General features: G+C 42.0%; 1 protein-coding gene across 1 annotated transcript; it reads left to right on the forward strand.

Annotated features, from left to right (window-relative positions):
• Nucleotides 1-13931: 13931 nt before the first annotated feature.
• HAND2 (heart and neural crest derivatives expressed 2) lies at nucleotides 13932-17018 on the forward strand. Its single transcript, XM_067551974.1, has 2 exons — nucleotides 13932-14483; nucleotides 16222-17018. Exons 1-2 carry the CDS (start codon nucleotides 13932-13934, stop codon nucleotides 16318-16320), a joined length of 651 nt encoding a protein of 216 aa, XP_067408075.1. The 3' UTR covers nucleotides 16321-17018.
• Nucleotides 17019-17224: the final 206 nt, after the last annotated feature.

A 17224-nucleotide genomic window follows, 5' to 3' on the forward strand; every position in this document is an offset into this window, starting at 1 on the left:
CAACCCTCTCTTCACCTTGCAGGTTAACAATAGGTGCACTCCAGTCCCTTTAATCCAGTCCCTTTAATCAGTTTCCTGCGCAATCCAGTCCCTGCCACTGTCTACTCACAGAAATTCCAGCTCCTCTGCTCCCAAAGGACCAGTGTGTCCCAATTTGCAATTTTAGCATAAGCAACTGCTCCTAGAAACCACATAGCACTTTTGAGCACTTATAATAAAACAGCATTCACTTTATTGAGACAAAAAAAAGGTTTAAATAGAAATGAGAGAGTGGTGAAAACAAGTGATTAAACACAAAATAAAATGATAAAATGCAAACCTGGGTCTCCACTTAACAATAGTTACCTTTCCTACCTAATAAAGTATGTTCTGCCCCCCCCAATCACCACCACCCAAAGCTCAGTCTGTTGCAGAGCTGCCTGGCTGGTTTCACAGCAACCAGGATCCATTTTTTCATGAGGACACCCTGCACATCAAGATGACAGCCTCAGTGAAAGGATTCAGAGTACCTCTCCCTTTTCTGTGTTATGGTGAAATAGTCTTATGTTTCAGTTCAGAGATAGGGCAACCCCAGGCCTTTTAAAGTTCTTTTTTTTACCTTCAAGAGGTTTCAATTGTTTGCTATTGCCTTTGATAGTTTTGTACTGAAAGATTTAGGCTTGAGCAAGGCTAAACAATTGAGCCTTGCATTGCATCACCAGCTAAATAGGGCTGGGTGATAATTCCCTCCTGCCTGAATGGGTCGTCACTGAGACACATTATCCCCTGGTGACTAATTTTTAGTCAAAGTCTATAAAGGATACTTTCAGTATAAATATGTTATTCCTTAAATATTACCCATACATACATCTCACAATGATTATGAATCTGGACAAGTTACACGCTTGCTGTAGTTACCTGACACATTACTATTTCTGGATAAATATCCTTCAGGACCTGTGTTTGGTGTAGTGAGCTTTTCGAGTCTCAGATTAGAGTTGTTTCCAAAGAACAGGGTAGGTACCCTTTGCCAAGGAGCTTCTGTGTCCCAGGAACAACTAAATCCAATTTAAAAAAAAATCTTTTAGTTTATTTTTAGCTATTGAAACATTTCCTTACATATTAGGCTTTTGGAAGAACCTTTTATTCCACTAAACCTAATCTGAGGTCTAAATTTTCTGAGAATGTTTAATTCATATTTGATCTTGTCTACACTAGTCTTTTTTATTTTATTTTTTTTAATTCCTTAAAACTTTCCACCATTGATGCCACAAATGGCAGCTCCACTGGTAACAACAGTGGAAGCTCCAGTATAGGCAGGCCACTAATGACCACCTGTGTTTTAACCGCCATAGCATCCAGATCTCTGTTCAGGATTAGAAGACATGGGGATTGAAATGCAGGCAGCCAGTCTACACTCATGTTGCAACCATTGTTACCATTAGTGGATCTGCACAAGTGCTATGCTAGTGGGAAAAATTAAGAAAATCTAGTGTAGATGCAGCAGTTCAGGTTTTTTTGCATTGTCTTCTTTATAACATTTTAGATCAAAGGATAAATGTCTGCCCAATGTGCAGTCTTTGATATTCACACAGCACCACGTGATGGGAATCCTATTATCTACAAAGGTATTAGAAAAGTGCTCCCAGCTGAAAGTTTTTATCCAATTGTTGTTTGAACAAGTAAAACATTAAGGGCATCATTGTTTTATTTGCTACTGTTTAAAACAATGCAATGACGGTTTAGAGTCAAAATTGTTTCATAAAAAGCTGAGATTTTGGTGGAGAGAGAAAAATATTTATATCCGGGCAACCTGCATCCCTGAAACCACATATTTTTAATTTTAATAATATCAGCCTATAGAAATGAATATCTAAAATATAAAGATTGCTGTGTGCATGTTGCTGTTTGGGACTAGCACTCCATCTTTGTGAATTTGCAGGGTAATAAAGAGAAATTGTGGAGCTTTTGATAGAAAGTTGCTGTGGTTGACAGCATTACTGAGCATAGCATTATACTGAAAAAAAATCTTTTAAAAGTAATTTAGATATACCCTTAGAAAAAAATAATTTCTCCCTTTTAGGAAAGTTATGCCTATTCCACACTATAGTCTTATAGATCCACATTTTAAAAAGTGCATATGCAAAAATGCCTTATGACCATGTACCCATATTTTTGCACACGTGCAACCCAGCTTTGGTCATGCACATTGGGCACAACATAGGCATGTGCACTTTTCAAAAGTCAATCCATATATTTTTGCATTATAAATAAAAACCTAATTTTGTAACATTGGAGTCAATGGGTTCTGTGTCTTGGATTTCCAGTACAGCAGACTTATATACATGTTTTAACTTTATGCAGTATGAGTAGTTCCAATGAAGTTAAAAGTTTTTTGCAGGGTCAGAGTCTAAATCCTAAATTCATGTGAGTTAATAACTGCTCAGATGAGCAATCCCATTGACTTTAATTAGATTACTTGCAGGAAGAAGAACTACACCTGTGAGTAACACTTTGCAGGATGGACTCAAACAGTAAAATATACATTTTTGTAGGTATGATTATACATAATTAGGATCTACCACTATATACTGTAGCTAACACAGTAGCTAAAACAGTGAGTCAATTTGAATGTGTTTTTAAGAAATGTAGGGCTCGGTAATAATTTGTATATTCTACGCAAATAAACACACTGGGAAGTAATGTTCCATATTTCATGTGAGGATATATGTGGGAATAGTCCTTTGATAAAGAAACATAATTTTAAAAATTACACCTCATTTCATAAACTAATACTGCTGTCTGCTTTCCTAAACTGCCAGTTACAAACCTGAATGGTCAGTGATAGTACTGAAGGGGTCTGGGTGGGTGTTACATACATGGCTGTGTTGAGAAAAGTATTGGATTCAAGAGGAAAGAATCATTTCCCAGATCAGCAGTATTAAACTAGGTGACAAACCATAGGCCCCACCCTGCAGTCCTTGTTTTCCAATTCACTTAAACTGGTGGCCTAGGTGCCCAGGAAATGCGGGATTGTGCATTAGGACAGGAAACAGGAACCAAAATAAGGCACTGAGAAAGCACAATTAACCAAAATCTCCCTAATGAAATAGAAGCTAATATACTAGTAGTGAATTAAACAGCTTTATGAAATATTAAGGTTGTTTTATAGTAGGACAAGATTCTGAGCATGTAAATTCTCTAGAGACACTATGTACCTAATGTCTTATCTTTTATTGTATTAGGTGGTTTAACAATCTCAAACATTCAGGATTCTGGTGAAAAAAGAGAGGAGACAATTCAGTATGTCTATTTTAGATTAGATGATAGAATTATTCCAGAACTATAACTTCATATAGATGTGTAAAATTTGAAAGGATACCTCATATGAGACAAATGACAACTGTGACTAATCTCAGACTGTGTACCCACAGTGATCAAATGTGCACGATCATCGGTCGATAGATAGATCAGTTCTGCTCCCATGGATGTCCTTGAGAATTTTGTCATTGAATTCAGTAGCTTCAGAAGAAGCAGAATCAGGCCTGTATAAATCAAGTAAGAGTGCTGCCTGTCTGTGTGTGTGTTATATTCATACTTCCCTATATAAATAAATTCAAACATACCTGCAAAATTGTTGAACCATAAAATTTTTGAATTATTGTGTTTTTCTGCTAGAGAGAGAATCCATAAAAAGAGATTTATGGTCATATTTCCCTTCTGTGATGTATTATTTGCTTTTATCATAAAAGTGCTCTCAGTTCGCAGCAAAGTAAATATAACAGCTTTGTTAACAGTGCGCAGCCTTTTCTCTGTTAAATGCAAGGCTTAGGACATAATTTGAGTTAACTACTGTTTTTGTTGATATTAGCTAGTTGATTGTTGGCCCTGACTGCAGAAACCAACCTTACTGGAGGGCTGATTTATGCCAAGGGATTGTTAGACAGGAACTAAAGTGGGCCAGGGCTCGCTCACAAATCCGTAGGAATCCATTCAAGCAGCTTTAAGTTTTATTCTCCCGGCTTTGTAAAACAGTCAAAGAAGAAGCAGCAGCTGTGGAAAATACAACAAATCATGAGAGCAGTTTAACAGAGAGATCCCAGTCAAGCAAAGCCTAACCAGGCGCCCGTACCTGCGAGGGCCCAACGTGTGCGTGTGTGTGAACTGCAACACAAAGGCAGCAGGAGCAAGAGAGCGTGACTTAGAACGCTCACGAGCCACGTGGCCCCGACGGGCTGCGTTTGGGAAGGGGTTTTGGTCTGTGAGATCACGCGTTTAGCAGCACAACGGGCTGGCTCCTGCCCTGCTTTACAGGGTGAAAAAGAGCGGGGCTTGGGAGCGATGGCGGGGGGGGTGGGGGAATTTGCCCCAGCAGGGCCAGGTAGCCACAAGCCCTCCTGTAATGGCAAAGCAAACAAGGGTGAAATATTGGATTGGGCTCGCTCGTGACAAGATCTACGCTCTTTGCCGCCAATTTGTTGGTGTAGCGATATTTAAAGGCGCTTGATTGAGGAAACGGTGAAAACAGCGGTTAGGGTTTCCCTAATGAGACCTCTAGAGGAAAGCGGTGGCATTCAGGGGGCTCCAGGAGAGTGACGGAGCAGCTGTTAACCCTTGCCTGGACCCAAAGAAACTGTCCTCGCAGGCAGGCAAGACCGGCTGGCAGGAGAGTGGGGTTCACCCAGGGACGGAGATGGACATTTGCAAGGAAGGGGGTTCCCGCTTCCACAGCAGTCAGCCGAGCACCATGTGGGCTGGTTGCTGCCAGGGAGGAAGTAAAGCCCTTTGCTGCAAGACGCGTATCAGCAGATAGAACCGGCCCCGATCTCGCTATTTAAACTGCCTTCAAAGCTGCTGTGAATGTGCAAGCCGCTCCCTCGGGGTGGGGGCAGCAACGGGGGGGGATCCCCGCGATCCTCGTTTCCAGGGCTCCCTCCCCTCCGCAGGATCGATCCCTTCTCTCCCCCTTTCAGATCTGACCGCGAATGTGGGGATCTGACGCCCTGGCTCCGCGCTGCCGCTTGGCTGAGCTAGTGGAGGACAAAGGCCGGGTTCTCTGTGTGAGATAAAGGGCGGGGGAACACCGGCACCGCAGATGAACGGTGCAGCACCGCAGAGCCCGGGGCACGCAGAGGCGGCTAGCGGGAGTATTTCCAACAACGATCTCGCCCACTCCAACCACGAAGGCTGAGCGAGGGGGTTAAAGGAATCTGTGAACCATCCCCACGCTCCCCATCCCCGCTTCAAATAGCGTTAGACGCCTAGGTCGAACCACCTGAGCTGGCAGGGCCTGCGTCGGTCCGCAGCGTGCGGGTGTCCTCTGGCAAGCCATCCTAGGGGTACAGCAGCAGGCAGCTATTCTGCACACCGGGAATCACCCCGCCAGAGATGGCCTTTTGGTGCCTTCCCTTGCCTGCCTCATTCAAGTGACTTGAGCTGATTTATTATTCAATCATACATCCTTTATTATTCAAACTACAGATCCTTTAATTTCGCATTCAAAACTCAGCCTCCCACTCCAACATTAATCCAGAAGCACAAGATTAACCCAATGACACGCTACAATAACGGTGCTTATTCCTAGCCTCCGATGCCAATATTCTACTCTCCTGAATGCTTGCTCACTGGGTTATCAAGGGCCAAGTTAATTACTGGCTGTGCTTGCCTGGCAGACCACTCCATGTTCATATGGCATTGGGGGGAATTAAGACTCTATGACATTTTTTGGTGAGAAGCATGGACCCTTGAAATGCAATATTTGACAAGAGATTTGGGAAGGAGGACTTGAATCACTAGCCACTTTCCACACTTCAGGAGTTTAAATATACATGTACCCAGAGAGACTGAAAATCAGATTATGTGTACAGTACATTGCCATTTGATTTACACTATCGGATAATAACACAGCTAAGAATTAATGTTTTAGCTGAACTTTTTCACATGTGGATGAAAATGTGTTCTAGAAATGCTGAAAAGCTTGTGAATGTAATGACCACTTAACAAGATTTGCCATGACTGAGGCCTTGTGAGTTTCCTTTCAGTATATTAGTTGCTCAATTTTTCTTGCTGTGTAAAATCTCTCTAAAGGGTGAAAAAGCACTAATTCTCATAATCTCACATGCATTTACATGCTCAATTAATGCCTGTCTGAATCCTATAGCTATTAAATACAAATGAGATGTTTGGGGAAAACTGATGTTGATTATATTTTGACAGTTGCTAATGTTTGAATAGCGGTGTGGAATTCAGTCCTGTTTCAGAATTCTTGTTTAAGTGCAAACACTTGAATTATGCCTCTTTCACTGTTTTTTTAAATAATCTGTTAATTAACTTTAATTTAGTAATATTTAAATCGTTTTCTAAATACACTGCAGTCAGTTTGTAAGGCAATAAAATGTTACTTAAACATATATGTTTCCCTATAGCTATACGTGTATATATATGTATGTATGTAAAGATATGAATTAACGTTGTTTATTATATTCATATAATACATAGAGTTTTTGTTACGGAAAATATTCGCCTGGCCGCAGATCAAAAGAATATTGTTAAAGTATCTAGTAAAATGATTCTTTAGCTCCTACTAGAAAAAGAGGAAAGACAATGTTAAGATCTTTAGTTACGAAAATATGTATGTTTATTATCACCTTAACACTTAATGCTATGACCATGACGTTGTTTCAATTTTTTTTCTATAGATTTTGGCAAGTAAATTAAATTCTGTTCTTTATTTCTCAAGTGCTTCAGTTTCTTTCGCGTTCACAAAATAAGTGTAAAAAAATAAAAACGCTTTTGCTGGTAAGAGTGAGGGAAAGAAACATTTTTCGAATCACATATCGGCTGTACAATCTGTAACAATAAATTACACCACTAGTGCGCATTTCCAGTAACCCTCCTGCCTTCTGTGTTTATGTTATGACATTTGTTTGTAATTATTTTTATTTTAATTTTGTGTCATTTCTAACATAAGCCAGAACTTTTCCTCTTCATGTTTTGTACACAATGCTCTCTTTTTGATAAGATGTTCTTTCCTATCCTCTTTTAGATTTTCTTCTCAAATATTTCTCGTTCTCCATCAAGGGTTTTCCAATATGTCTCCCTTGTCCCTGTCTTACTTTATTTGTTTGTGTAAAATTCAGTTTGAAAGGAGATCAGAGACAGCAGGAGGGGTTTGTAATAAGAGAATGACCAAGTGACCTAAAGGCTGATTATGTGTCATTAACTGGAGACTTGGTGTATCCAAATTACCAAAAAGACGTCACTCAACTAGATCAATTACATTTAGATACATATATAGGAATTGCGAGAGATGCAGCTAAACACACTGATGCGTCTGAACAAGTAGGTTACACAATATTTGCAACAGGCAGCTGCTTTCAACCCCAACTCTGTGTATTTGAATAATTATTGGGCAAGTCACATCACAATATGTTACAGCAGGTAGATGAACAGAGTGACACAAAAAGTACATTCATATTTTGGTTTGTGCAGTTCGGGCAAAATTATAGTTAATTGTCGAAGCTCCAGTGGGATATTTTGAAGTCAAGTAAGGTTGCTTTTTATCTCTGAACACTGCTTAAACCCAAACCTTGCTAAATTGAGGCTTTCCATTAATATTGAAAATAAAAGGCCTTCTTTTGTTAACATACAACCAAAGTAATGTCAGGCTAATCTGTGTTTCCCGCGAGCACGTAAACCTAATGTGCACAGGGAAATATGTATTGATAAAAACAATTCCTTTCGCCAAAGCAATCCCATCAGCCCTGGTTTGAAGCAGCTTCAAAAGACGGTTCCCCCAGGAATGCAAACACTATTAAACGCTGGACAGCTATGTGAACACAACAAACAGTCAAAGAAATAATGTCTGTTCAATACAGTATTTTCTAACGTCTGTATTATTATTCTGGCGATCACTGGGGGTTTTTTAAAACTATTTTATGTGGCACCAACACAACTCTGTTTCCTTGGTCACAAATATAAGCAGTCTTTGAATAATTGCTCACACGTGCAGGAGTAAAATTGGCATGCTCCTGCGTTTGCTGCACATCATTTAAGCTTACGAAGTGGACGCTATCTTGTTGTTGGGATTTATATAAGTGTGTTTATATACGTGTGTATAAAATACACACGTAATGGCAAAGATTAGCATGCCTCGAATATTTGCACCTTCAGTACCGATAATAGTAACGAACACCAGGGTTCCGCTACCTCCATCCGCAGCAATTAAGGCAGACTTGTAGGGCCAAATTCTGTCCTTTGCTATACCCGTTGAAATCAACGATGCGACTGCATGAGTGTGACTGAGAGTACAACACCTGAGTGTAACTAACGTGGCAAGAGTTATTTCCATTAACACGAATTGACAGGTTTGACTTCACATGATATTTCTCCATCGTCCCTTCAAAAATCCATATTATTGCAGGGTTTCTATGTTGAGTTTAATTTATGGACTTCTAACTGGAGGTTTAGTAGTATGTCTATTGCCAGCCATAGGGCACTTGGTATTTAGACCCTTCAAAATACATTTGAGAATTGTCTGTCTTTCTAATACAATCTCAGGTCAATGCCATCATGCACTCTATAAATTTGAACACATCTAAACTTTTAAAGCGATTCAGAGGGAGACAGTGCTGTGAGATAGTCAGGGCACGAACAAGGATAAGGCAAACCCTGGCTCCTCCAATGAGCTGAAGAGTTCAAACGCAGAGCTGGCTTGTAACGGCCTGCAGTTTTTACCACCCACAAAAAAGCCCGTCTTTCTGCTCATCTACTCCCTGCCGGATACTGTAATTAGAACAGCGGGGGGTACCTGATCTAAACATTTCTCACCACACGCCAAATTTTCAATCCTCATTCAAAAAGTCAAGATTCTGTGTTCTTTAATATTTTGGAGGGGTAAGGTGAAGGGGAACTTAAACACTAAGACTGTGTAGTGTGTTTAGAATACTTAGAAACTAATTAGGAATAAAATATATTACTATCTTCCAGGCAAGATCATTCTAAAATCAGAGTAGAATACTTCATAAGCTTACTCATGAAAGATGCTGGAAATACCTCTTGGGCCCGATCCTGCAAAATCCTTATTTACATGAGCTATCTTTACTCAAGATAATTGTCCCACTGCGTAAGGGTAACTACTTCCTTAAGTAAGAATTACTAGTGTGAGTAAGGCTTTTCAGAACAGGATTAGCGAACCAATGTACACCATGGTTTTTATTATTATTATTTTCTTAATTATGAAACCAAAGTCGGAAATTGGGCAGTTCTGGATGAACTGGCTCTTTAGGAAAGACATTCGTACACGAAATTCTTTATGTTTTCATGTATTATGCTATATTTCAGTTTTCAACAATGTAGATTCCATTGATTCTTTGCTTTACATTTGATCTACTTCCCCTCCTCTCCCCCTTGGGAGCTTTTGTGTGTTTGATGGTTTGTTAAATTCGCCTCTCTATTTTTAAAATAATGTAAAATAGGGTTTAGAAAAGGACAAAACGTATTAGGGATGTCACTCTCCTAAAACACAAAACATGCAGTTCCATTCCTTTGGCCTGTTTAATTTCATCAAACCTTAAGGTCCTGCTTACTTTTATTTCTCTTATGTAAACAGAAGAAAATAAATACATGACAAGATCAGCATTTTTCACAAAACCATGACTTATCTTCTCTTTTTAAAATATTTAGTTTCGTTCCGACTGCTTTCAAAAATATCACACGCAACCAAACTGAAGAATGTTTCTCCAACCTCTGTCATGCACTTTGAATCTTTTCCCGGGGAAAGAAAAAAATAAGACAAGTAATACAATGCAAACTAAATGTTTGAGCTGCTCTCTGTCTGTTTGGGAGAGGAAAGGGGGGCGCGTATAGCGTGAGAGCACCTATGATGAGCTGCAATGACAGCCACTGGGACTGAAAACCAACTGTGATGCTTTGCTTCTCGGGGAACAGATCCTGGTGCAGAGGGTCTTGTAAAGCAGATAGCTGTACGCTTCTTGGCACTTCTGGTTGCACTCAGGGAAGGTGAAGAAGCTGCTGCTGAACGGCGCCCTCCGTAGGATTCCTCCTGCTGGCACAGATATCCACTGAGCTTTCCATGGCAAAACAGATCCAGCATATTTATTACTAATCGCTTTTTCTCGTCTCTTGCTCTTCTTGCTCCTCCAGTGCGAAGAGACTTTGTAACCGATGCATGCAGCCATCTAACTTCTTGCATTATTCCTGAAATGCAATAAGAGACAAAAAGCATATTTAAGGTCAAAGCCATACTCCGCTTTGTAGGCACCAGGATATCTTACTTACAGTGAGCTAGTAAATCTCTGTCTGTTCATAATTTAGATAAAGATGCCCGTCTAATTTGCGACTATTTTAGCAATTAAATCAGTGACACAACAGGAAAGCCGAATTTTTAAAACAAAAGATTACTTTTTAAAAATAACAATGCAGTGCGTCACTCATAGTTTTGACAGGAAGCGTACTGAGCTAAGAAATATTTTTAAACCCATTTTAGCTGCAGCGATTTCAGATGCGCAGGTCAGAAAGAGAAATAATATTGCAAATCAGGCTACTGTAGGTGGGTTTGAATCAGTAGTTACATTTGAGAACACACATGCTGCATTTGCTCTTTGTAACTTGTATATACAGAAGTACTGTAAATTTGCATTTAAAATCCAGTTCGGCGCTTAAATCGAGAGAAATACAGAAATAATTTAAGCAACAATGATGTTGGCTTTGTGGACTGATGTTCTGATCAGTATCTCGAGTATCTTTTATTACTTTTTCTCTGCCTTATGTTTTCCGTTTCTTTCATCACTTGAGATGTTATCGGGACAATAGTAGCGGTTCACCAGAGACTTTCACAACTACAACGCAGTCAGAGTTGTATTGAAAAGCTCCGAAGGCATTGCAATTAAGCACAAGTTAACTGGGGGTGGGAGTCGGTGTTGGAGACAAATATACCCATTTGTCATTGCAGGGCTATACCCGCCTCAGAAACCAAAATACTGCATAAAACACAAGTAACAAAACGTTAAAGAAAATCACTGGACTGGATCACTGCAACATTCACGCAGTATTTTTAATCTATATGCTTCAATACTGCCATGTTATACACACAATCATTCTTCATGTGTAAAATGTCAGCATTGTACATACATCGTTTCCTTAAAATATTGAAAATATGAGCCAACCATTTTCAGTTCCCTGCTTTTAAATATAAAAACGTTTTAAACTCTTGAATAGATCTGCAGATGTATATACAGCTTTACACCCAGATACATATAGATGTGTGTACTTATATTTATATTAACTGTGCGTTTGGTTTGTTCTCATTTTCTGTGCATATTTGGTTAAACTTAATATTCCTCGGTTGGCTGACATGCGTATGTATTGGAATTCATTGTTCCGTGGGTTTTCAAACCACACCAATGCTGTTTGTGTCAACCGGCCTTTTCTCCTGCCTGTATCAATGCAAATTTTAACTCGAAAGACAGCACTTCATTTCATTATTGTAGAGCAGAAACAAGCTAAACAAACCAAGCATGGTGCAAACAAATGTAAATATCGCACTCCTCTTCTTGACATTTCTTATCGTTTCTTTGTGTGCAGATATATTGCATTACAGCCAGAGTGGAAACTGGAAAGCAGCCCTTGACTACGCTGTTGTAATGTAACAACTCTTTTTGAACTCCGCTTTTACTCCTAGGAATAACAGTCCACAGGAAGCAGCATTTGGGTTGGTTGGTTGGTTGTTTTCCCCCCAAGTGCATATTCTCTGTTGCTTACCCAAATATATCTGAATCTTCAGGGTATCATACTGAGCAGTTGCAGCAATTGGACTTGAGGTTCTTCCCGGCTCCTCGCAAATGCCTGCATCTCTATCTCGCTTTCTTAATTTACGACCTACCGGCTCCCGTTGACACAGTTTTCCACGCTGACTGTATTGTAGCATTGCATTCTAATATACACTGAAATAGTCTATCCAGTAGCCAAGACATCTAGGCTGAATATTTGATATTTCACAGCTAGGTAGTAATATTCTGTTCCATTTGAAGATGATACCAATTCCCTGGCGCAACTCTCGCCTCCAAGTTTCCAGTTTCCCGGTGAATTACAACCTGAGATCCATTTTCCTGGTAAAATGTGTGCAAGATTACAAAACCAAAATAGCTAAATATCTACTAGATTTCCGCCGGGCCTGACTGTTAAACAAACCTTTAACTATTCCCTTTCGATAACTAAACCTGCTTTCCACAGATGCCAGGGGTTTTTTTTATTGGTGGGGCAGGAATGCAGAGAGATATTTATATATTTGTTAATAAAAACTAGAAAATAAATTCTGAACATGCTGTAAAAAATATTCGGTTACTTACCAGTCAGGCTAGTTAAACAAGCATGCAACTGATCTCAGGCATATAACTGGTTCGGATGAATAGATGTCGTGGTATGTACGTGAGCTCAGCAAGCTGGAAGAGAATCATTTTGATTTGTTTTTATTGTTATTATTTAAAGGCAACTCATTCTTTGAAAACCATCTCCTTAGCCAACCCCTGAACTATGGTTTGCTTATTTTATAAATCAATTTCTGGAAAGTCAGACCCGAGTTTTTGTACTTGCAACTCACGTCCACTGACTATCCATAATAACCGCATTTCTCTGCGCATGAAAACGAATGGCTGGTGAGCTCTTTGTGTGCATTAACTAGGAATAAGCCGAAGTGTTTCTGATGCATGCATATCGCTATTGGTTAATCGGTAAGTGCCTCCTGAAGCTGTTTTTATGTTTTCCTCGGCACACCAAGCACTTTGTAAAGCAATAACTGAGCCGATCAAGCCGTTATTTTTTCCATCACAATTCTTGGCGACATACTGTACCTGCTTTGAGATTATCCAATATTTGGTTTTAATGAGTTTATTTAAAAAGAAGATTTTGCAGTAAAGCATCTGCTAAACACTTGCATTAACCTCTGCCTCCATGATAAAAGTTTTTTCCTCCCTTGTTTTAATTATATTATGGATATGACGGGGCAGCCAATCCTAAAAGAGGAGCCCGGCAATTAGCAACGCGAACTTCAAAAAGTTTTATTGCCCAGCGCCGAAGGCCCCGCCCCTGCGGCGCGGGATTGGCGGAGAAAGCCTCTGACGACATATATTAACCCGAGCTGCCCTAAAGATGTAGCTGTACATGGAGATCGGGCTGGGAAATTGTGCCAGTGCCCTGCGCAGCGCGAAGCCTGGGGGAATCGCCGCCGCCGCCACCTTCCTCATCTTCATCCCCAGCAGCCGCCGCCGCCGCCGGCGGGGCAGCAGAAGAGCCGCTTGTGTCCCAGCGGGCTGCCTGGTGTCTGTGCCCCCGAGCGAGGAGGAAAGGGTTAGGGGGAAATGGATGAGCTCGGCTCTCAGTGATCAGCCTCGGTCCGAGGGGGAGAGGAACGCTTACCAAACCCTTTCATGCCCAAAGCTGGTCCGGGAGCCAAAAAGCCGGGGGCCGCCGGAGGAGAGGCGAGGCGGGTGCCAGTCCCGTCCCCCGCCCCCGCGCCGGCCGAGGCCCGGAGCTCTCGGGCCGGCCGTGAAGAAAGCGCCGGGGGACGCGGCGCGGCGCGGCAGAGGAGGATCGCCCCGGGCGCAGCGCAAGGCTTGCGAGCTAAAGCCATTTTGTGCGGCCGCTGATTCGGGCCGGCTTTTCCCGGGAAGCGCCAGGCCCTGCGCGGAGGAGGCACAACGTATGAGCGGCCGGGGGGACGCTGAGCCGGCCGCCTGGGGAGCGGGGAGCGGGACTCGGCAGCGCCCGATGGCGAGCAAGCGGCCGGAGAGGCGCTAAGAAGAGCGGGGGGACCGGCCGCTGAAAGGGTGGGACGGGGGGGCGGGAGGGCGGGTTGGGGAAAGCCGCAGAGGTAGCGGGGCGGGCGGGGGGAGGCTTTGTCTTGGGGCGGGGGTGGGGTGCGAGAGGGCCCGGGGATGAGTTTAGTGGGAGGCTTCCCCCACCACCCCGTGGTGCACCATGAGGGCTACCCCTTCGCCGCCGCAGCCGCCGCCGCCGCCGCCGCCAGCCGCTGCAGCCACGAAGAGAACCCCTACTTCCACGGCTGGCTCATCAGCAGCCACCCGGAGATGTCGCCCCCCGACTACAGCATGGCCCTGTCCTACAGCCCCGAGTACGCCAGCGGGGCGCCGGGCATCGACCACTCCCACTACGGCGGGGGCCCGCCGGGGACCGGGCCGCCCGGGCTCGGGGGGCCGCGGCCGGTGAAGCGCAGGGGCACGGCCAACCGCAAGGAGAGGCGCAGGACTCAGAGCATCAACAGCGCCTTCGCCGAGCTGCGGGAGTGCATCCCCAACGTGCCCGCCGACACCAAGCTGTCCAAGATCAAGACCCTCCGCCTGGCCACCAGCTACATCGCCTACCTCATGGACCTGCTCGCCAAGGACGATCAGAACGGGGAGGCGGAGGCCTTCAAGGCAGAGATCAAGAAGACAGACGTGAAGGAGGAGAAGCGGAAGAAGGAGCTGGTCAGTACACTCACCCGGGGAGGCTGTTGTTGTTGTTGTTTGCAAGGGATTACTCTCTCTCCTGTCCTTAGTCGCGATGGGCCGGGCGCCTCTGGTTGGGGGAGACTCTGCTAGTTCGGCCAAGATTCACTCCAGAGCTCCCGGGACGTAGTGCAGATTAAAGACAGCATCGCACACGCACAATCTAGTAGTAACGATGGTGTAGGTTGCCTGCGTTAGTTAGCGGAAATTAAATGGGTCTGAATGGATGTTTACGGGGTCTCTGTGCATAATATATGGTGTGTACATGTACGCGTCCCTATAACCTGTATGAATGGGCGTAGCGAAAACAACATGAGTTATCACTGATAAAGAGACGTTGAAGACTCTCTCAGTGCACGAGCTGTTCCAAGTGATGTTAAATTTTAAATGCATTTGGGGTAGGAAACCGGCGTCTGCTGATCCAGATATTTCAGAATTGATATAGCTTGCAGCAAAATCGGGGGTAGGGTCACATGATAACAGTTAAACGCTTCCTTGTAGCTACACACGAATTTCTTGATCATCAAATATGGTCTGTATACTTTATTTTACATTAAAATCCCTTCAGTACCGTAGTCTATTCTATTGCCCCTTCTCCCCCATGGTAGTTCTGTTTTTTACAGAATAAAAGTATTTGAATTAGAATTTCTAATAAATAATTCTTTCATAGCGCAGAAGCACCCTGTAATCCGTTCAAATAAAAGGAACTCTGCTGATAGGGAAGGCATATAGCACTTGAATTCAACTCCACGATTTTAAATCTTTGACGAATGATGCATAGCCATACAGTTTCACTGTAGATTATTCTTGATTCTGATTTATGCTCTTTAAATTCGCATTGCATATTTATTATGAGGGTGGGTTGTTTTTTGTTTTTAATTTAAGGCGAAGTAACTTTTTATGTGGATGTTAACTGCCGCTGTAGGCCTGATGATTTACTCAGGCAAAATTCCCACTGATTTCAACAGGGATTTGACCTCAGTGAACAGAACAGGATCGGGCCTTACAGGAAGGGATGTGCAGTTCTCACAATATAGTCACAATGCTGTTTATTTAGTGGTATGCTGGCATTAGCTAGAATATTTATCATTGACCTACTTGTAATTCAGGTCTTCTTACAGGTTAGTATACCACTAAAACACTAAGTGTGTATATACCATATGATATATAAATGCAATTTATATTTGAAATAAAATAAACACACCTGAGATCTGATCAGCAAGGGCAGTTTAACCCTTAAGAAGCCCCCAGTGAAAAGTAGGTTGTGATTATTCTGACTGATGCTGTATGCGGCTTTTTAACTCGAAGGAGCTTTGTTTACGTTTGGAAACGAAAGGCTCTTGCACTGAGGATTTGCCACGATCGCGATCAGTACAAAATAACAGCACTGTCGCTGTTTTGCAGAGAATTAAACACAGAAACTGATGTTTTAAACAAAAACAAACAAACAAAAAAGGACCGAACTTCCTAGGAAAGGCCCGTAAACAGGCTTTAGTTTGTCGAGCTTTCTAGCTGAAAGCTTGTCCTGTAGTTAGGAGGCCTCTGCAGGAGCCTGCAGAGATCTTTGTAGATTTCTATCGCCTGCTCTAGATTTCCCTCCTCTGAGGGGAAAGGAGAACAGGAGTGGGTGGAGGAGATTACCTAAAAGGTAAAGGAATATAACTTCTAAACTTCTGCTTTGTTTCCCTCTTTTTTTCTTTGCATGCTGTCTTCCCAGAATGAAATCTTGAAAAGCACAGTTAGCAGCAACGATAAGAAAACCAAAGGGAGGACTGGCTGGCCGCAACATGTCTGGGCTTTGGAGCTGAAGCAGTGAGCGCTGCAAGACTGAGGGACTCAAGGAAATCTCCTAGACTCATTAGAGAGATTTGATCTGAGGACTTTTTGTATTTGGAATCATCCAGTTTATTTATGTGCAATTTCCCCCCCACTCCCCCAAATGTGGATATTCGAAGAAAAGCATTCCATATTTTAATATGAAGAGGAAACTCCGGCTTGGTAAGGGGTAATGTCGTCTCAATAGTTTCGTGAATGTTATTTCTCTGTTTGTATAGAACACACGGGGAAAAAATAGAAAGGAAAGGGGGAAAAAAAGACTCCCTGGCATTAGTGTGTATGTGAAGTGTAGCTTTAATACCTTTTGGCCTTTTGGATATAAATATTCATGGGATTATAAAATTATATTTCAACAGAAACAGTTGCACCAATGTTTCAGTTGCCTTGGTATCTAGTATTGTAATTTTGTTGTGGTCGTTCGGTATTTGAAAATGTTTTCAACAGCTATTTGTTATGTGCACTTCCGTCCTTAAGGGAGAAAAAAAGTGGAGTTTAATTAATATTGAAGGTGTAAACGTTGTAAGTATTCAATAAACCACTGTGTGTGTTTTTTTTTTTTACAAAAAAAATCTTTTTATGTTTTATACCTCAAATGTTTTTAAATAACGTTGTTATAGTTTTCATAATATTTAAGATATTCGGAAGTAAACTAAATTAAAAAGATTGCCTCTAAGTTTATTTTTAAGCAAGTCACCGAGGGGGGGAAAAGGATCTCACCAGCAGTGCGTGTGTTAAAGGGGAAAAAATACAGTTAAGCGAAATGTAAATTCCTTGTGGTAGTGTTTTCCAGACATGATATTTAATGCTAACGGGAAATAGACATAGGTACAAACCTTGATCAAATCAGAAGTAATTACTAATATGCATGTTTTCCTAAGAGACAC

This window comes from Emydura macquarii, unplaced genomic scaffold (assembly GCF_026122565.2).
Source record: "Emydura macquarii macquarii isolate MOO-44397 ecotype Brisbane River unplaced genomic scaffold, CSIRO-AGI_Emac_v2 contig_1363, whole genome shotgun sequence".
Classification (NCBI taxonomy): domain Eukaryota; kingdom Metazoa; phylum Chordata; order Testudines; family Chelidae; genus Emydura; species Emydura macquarii.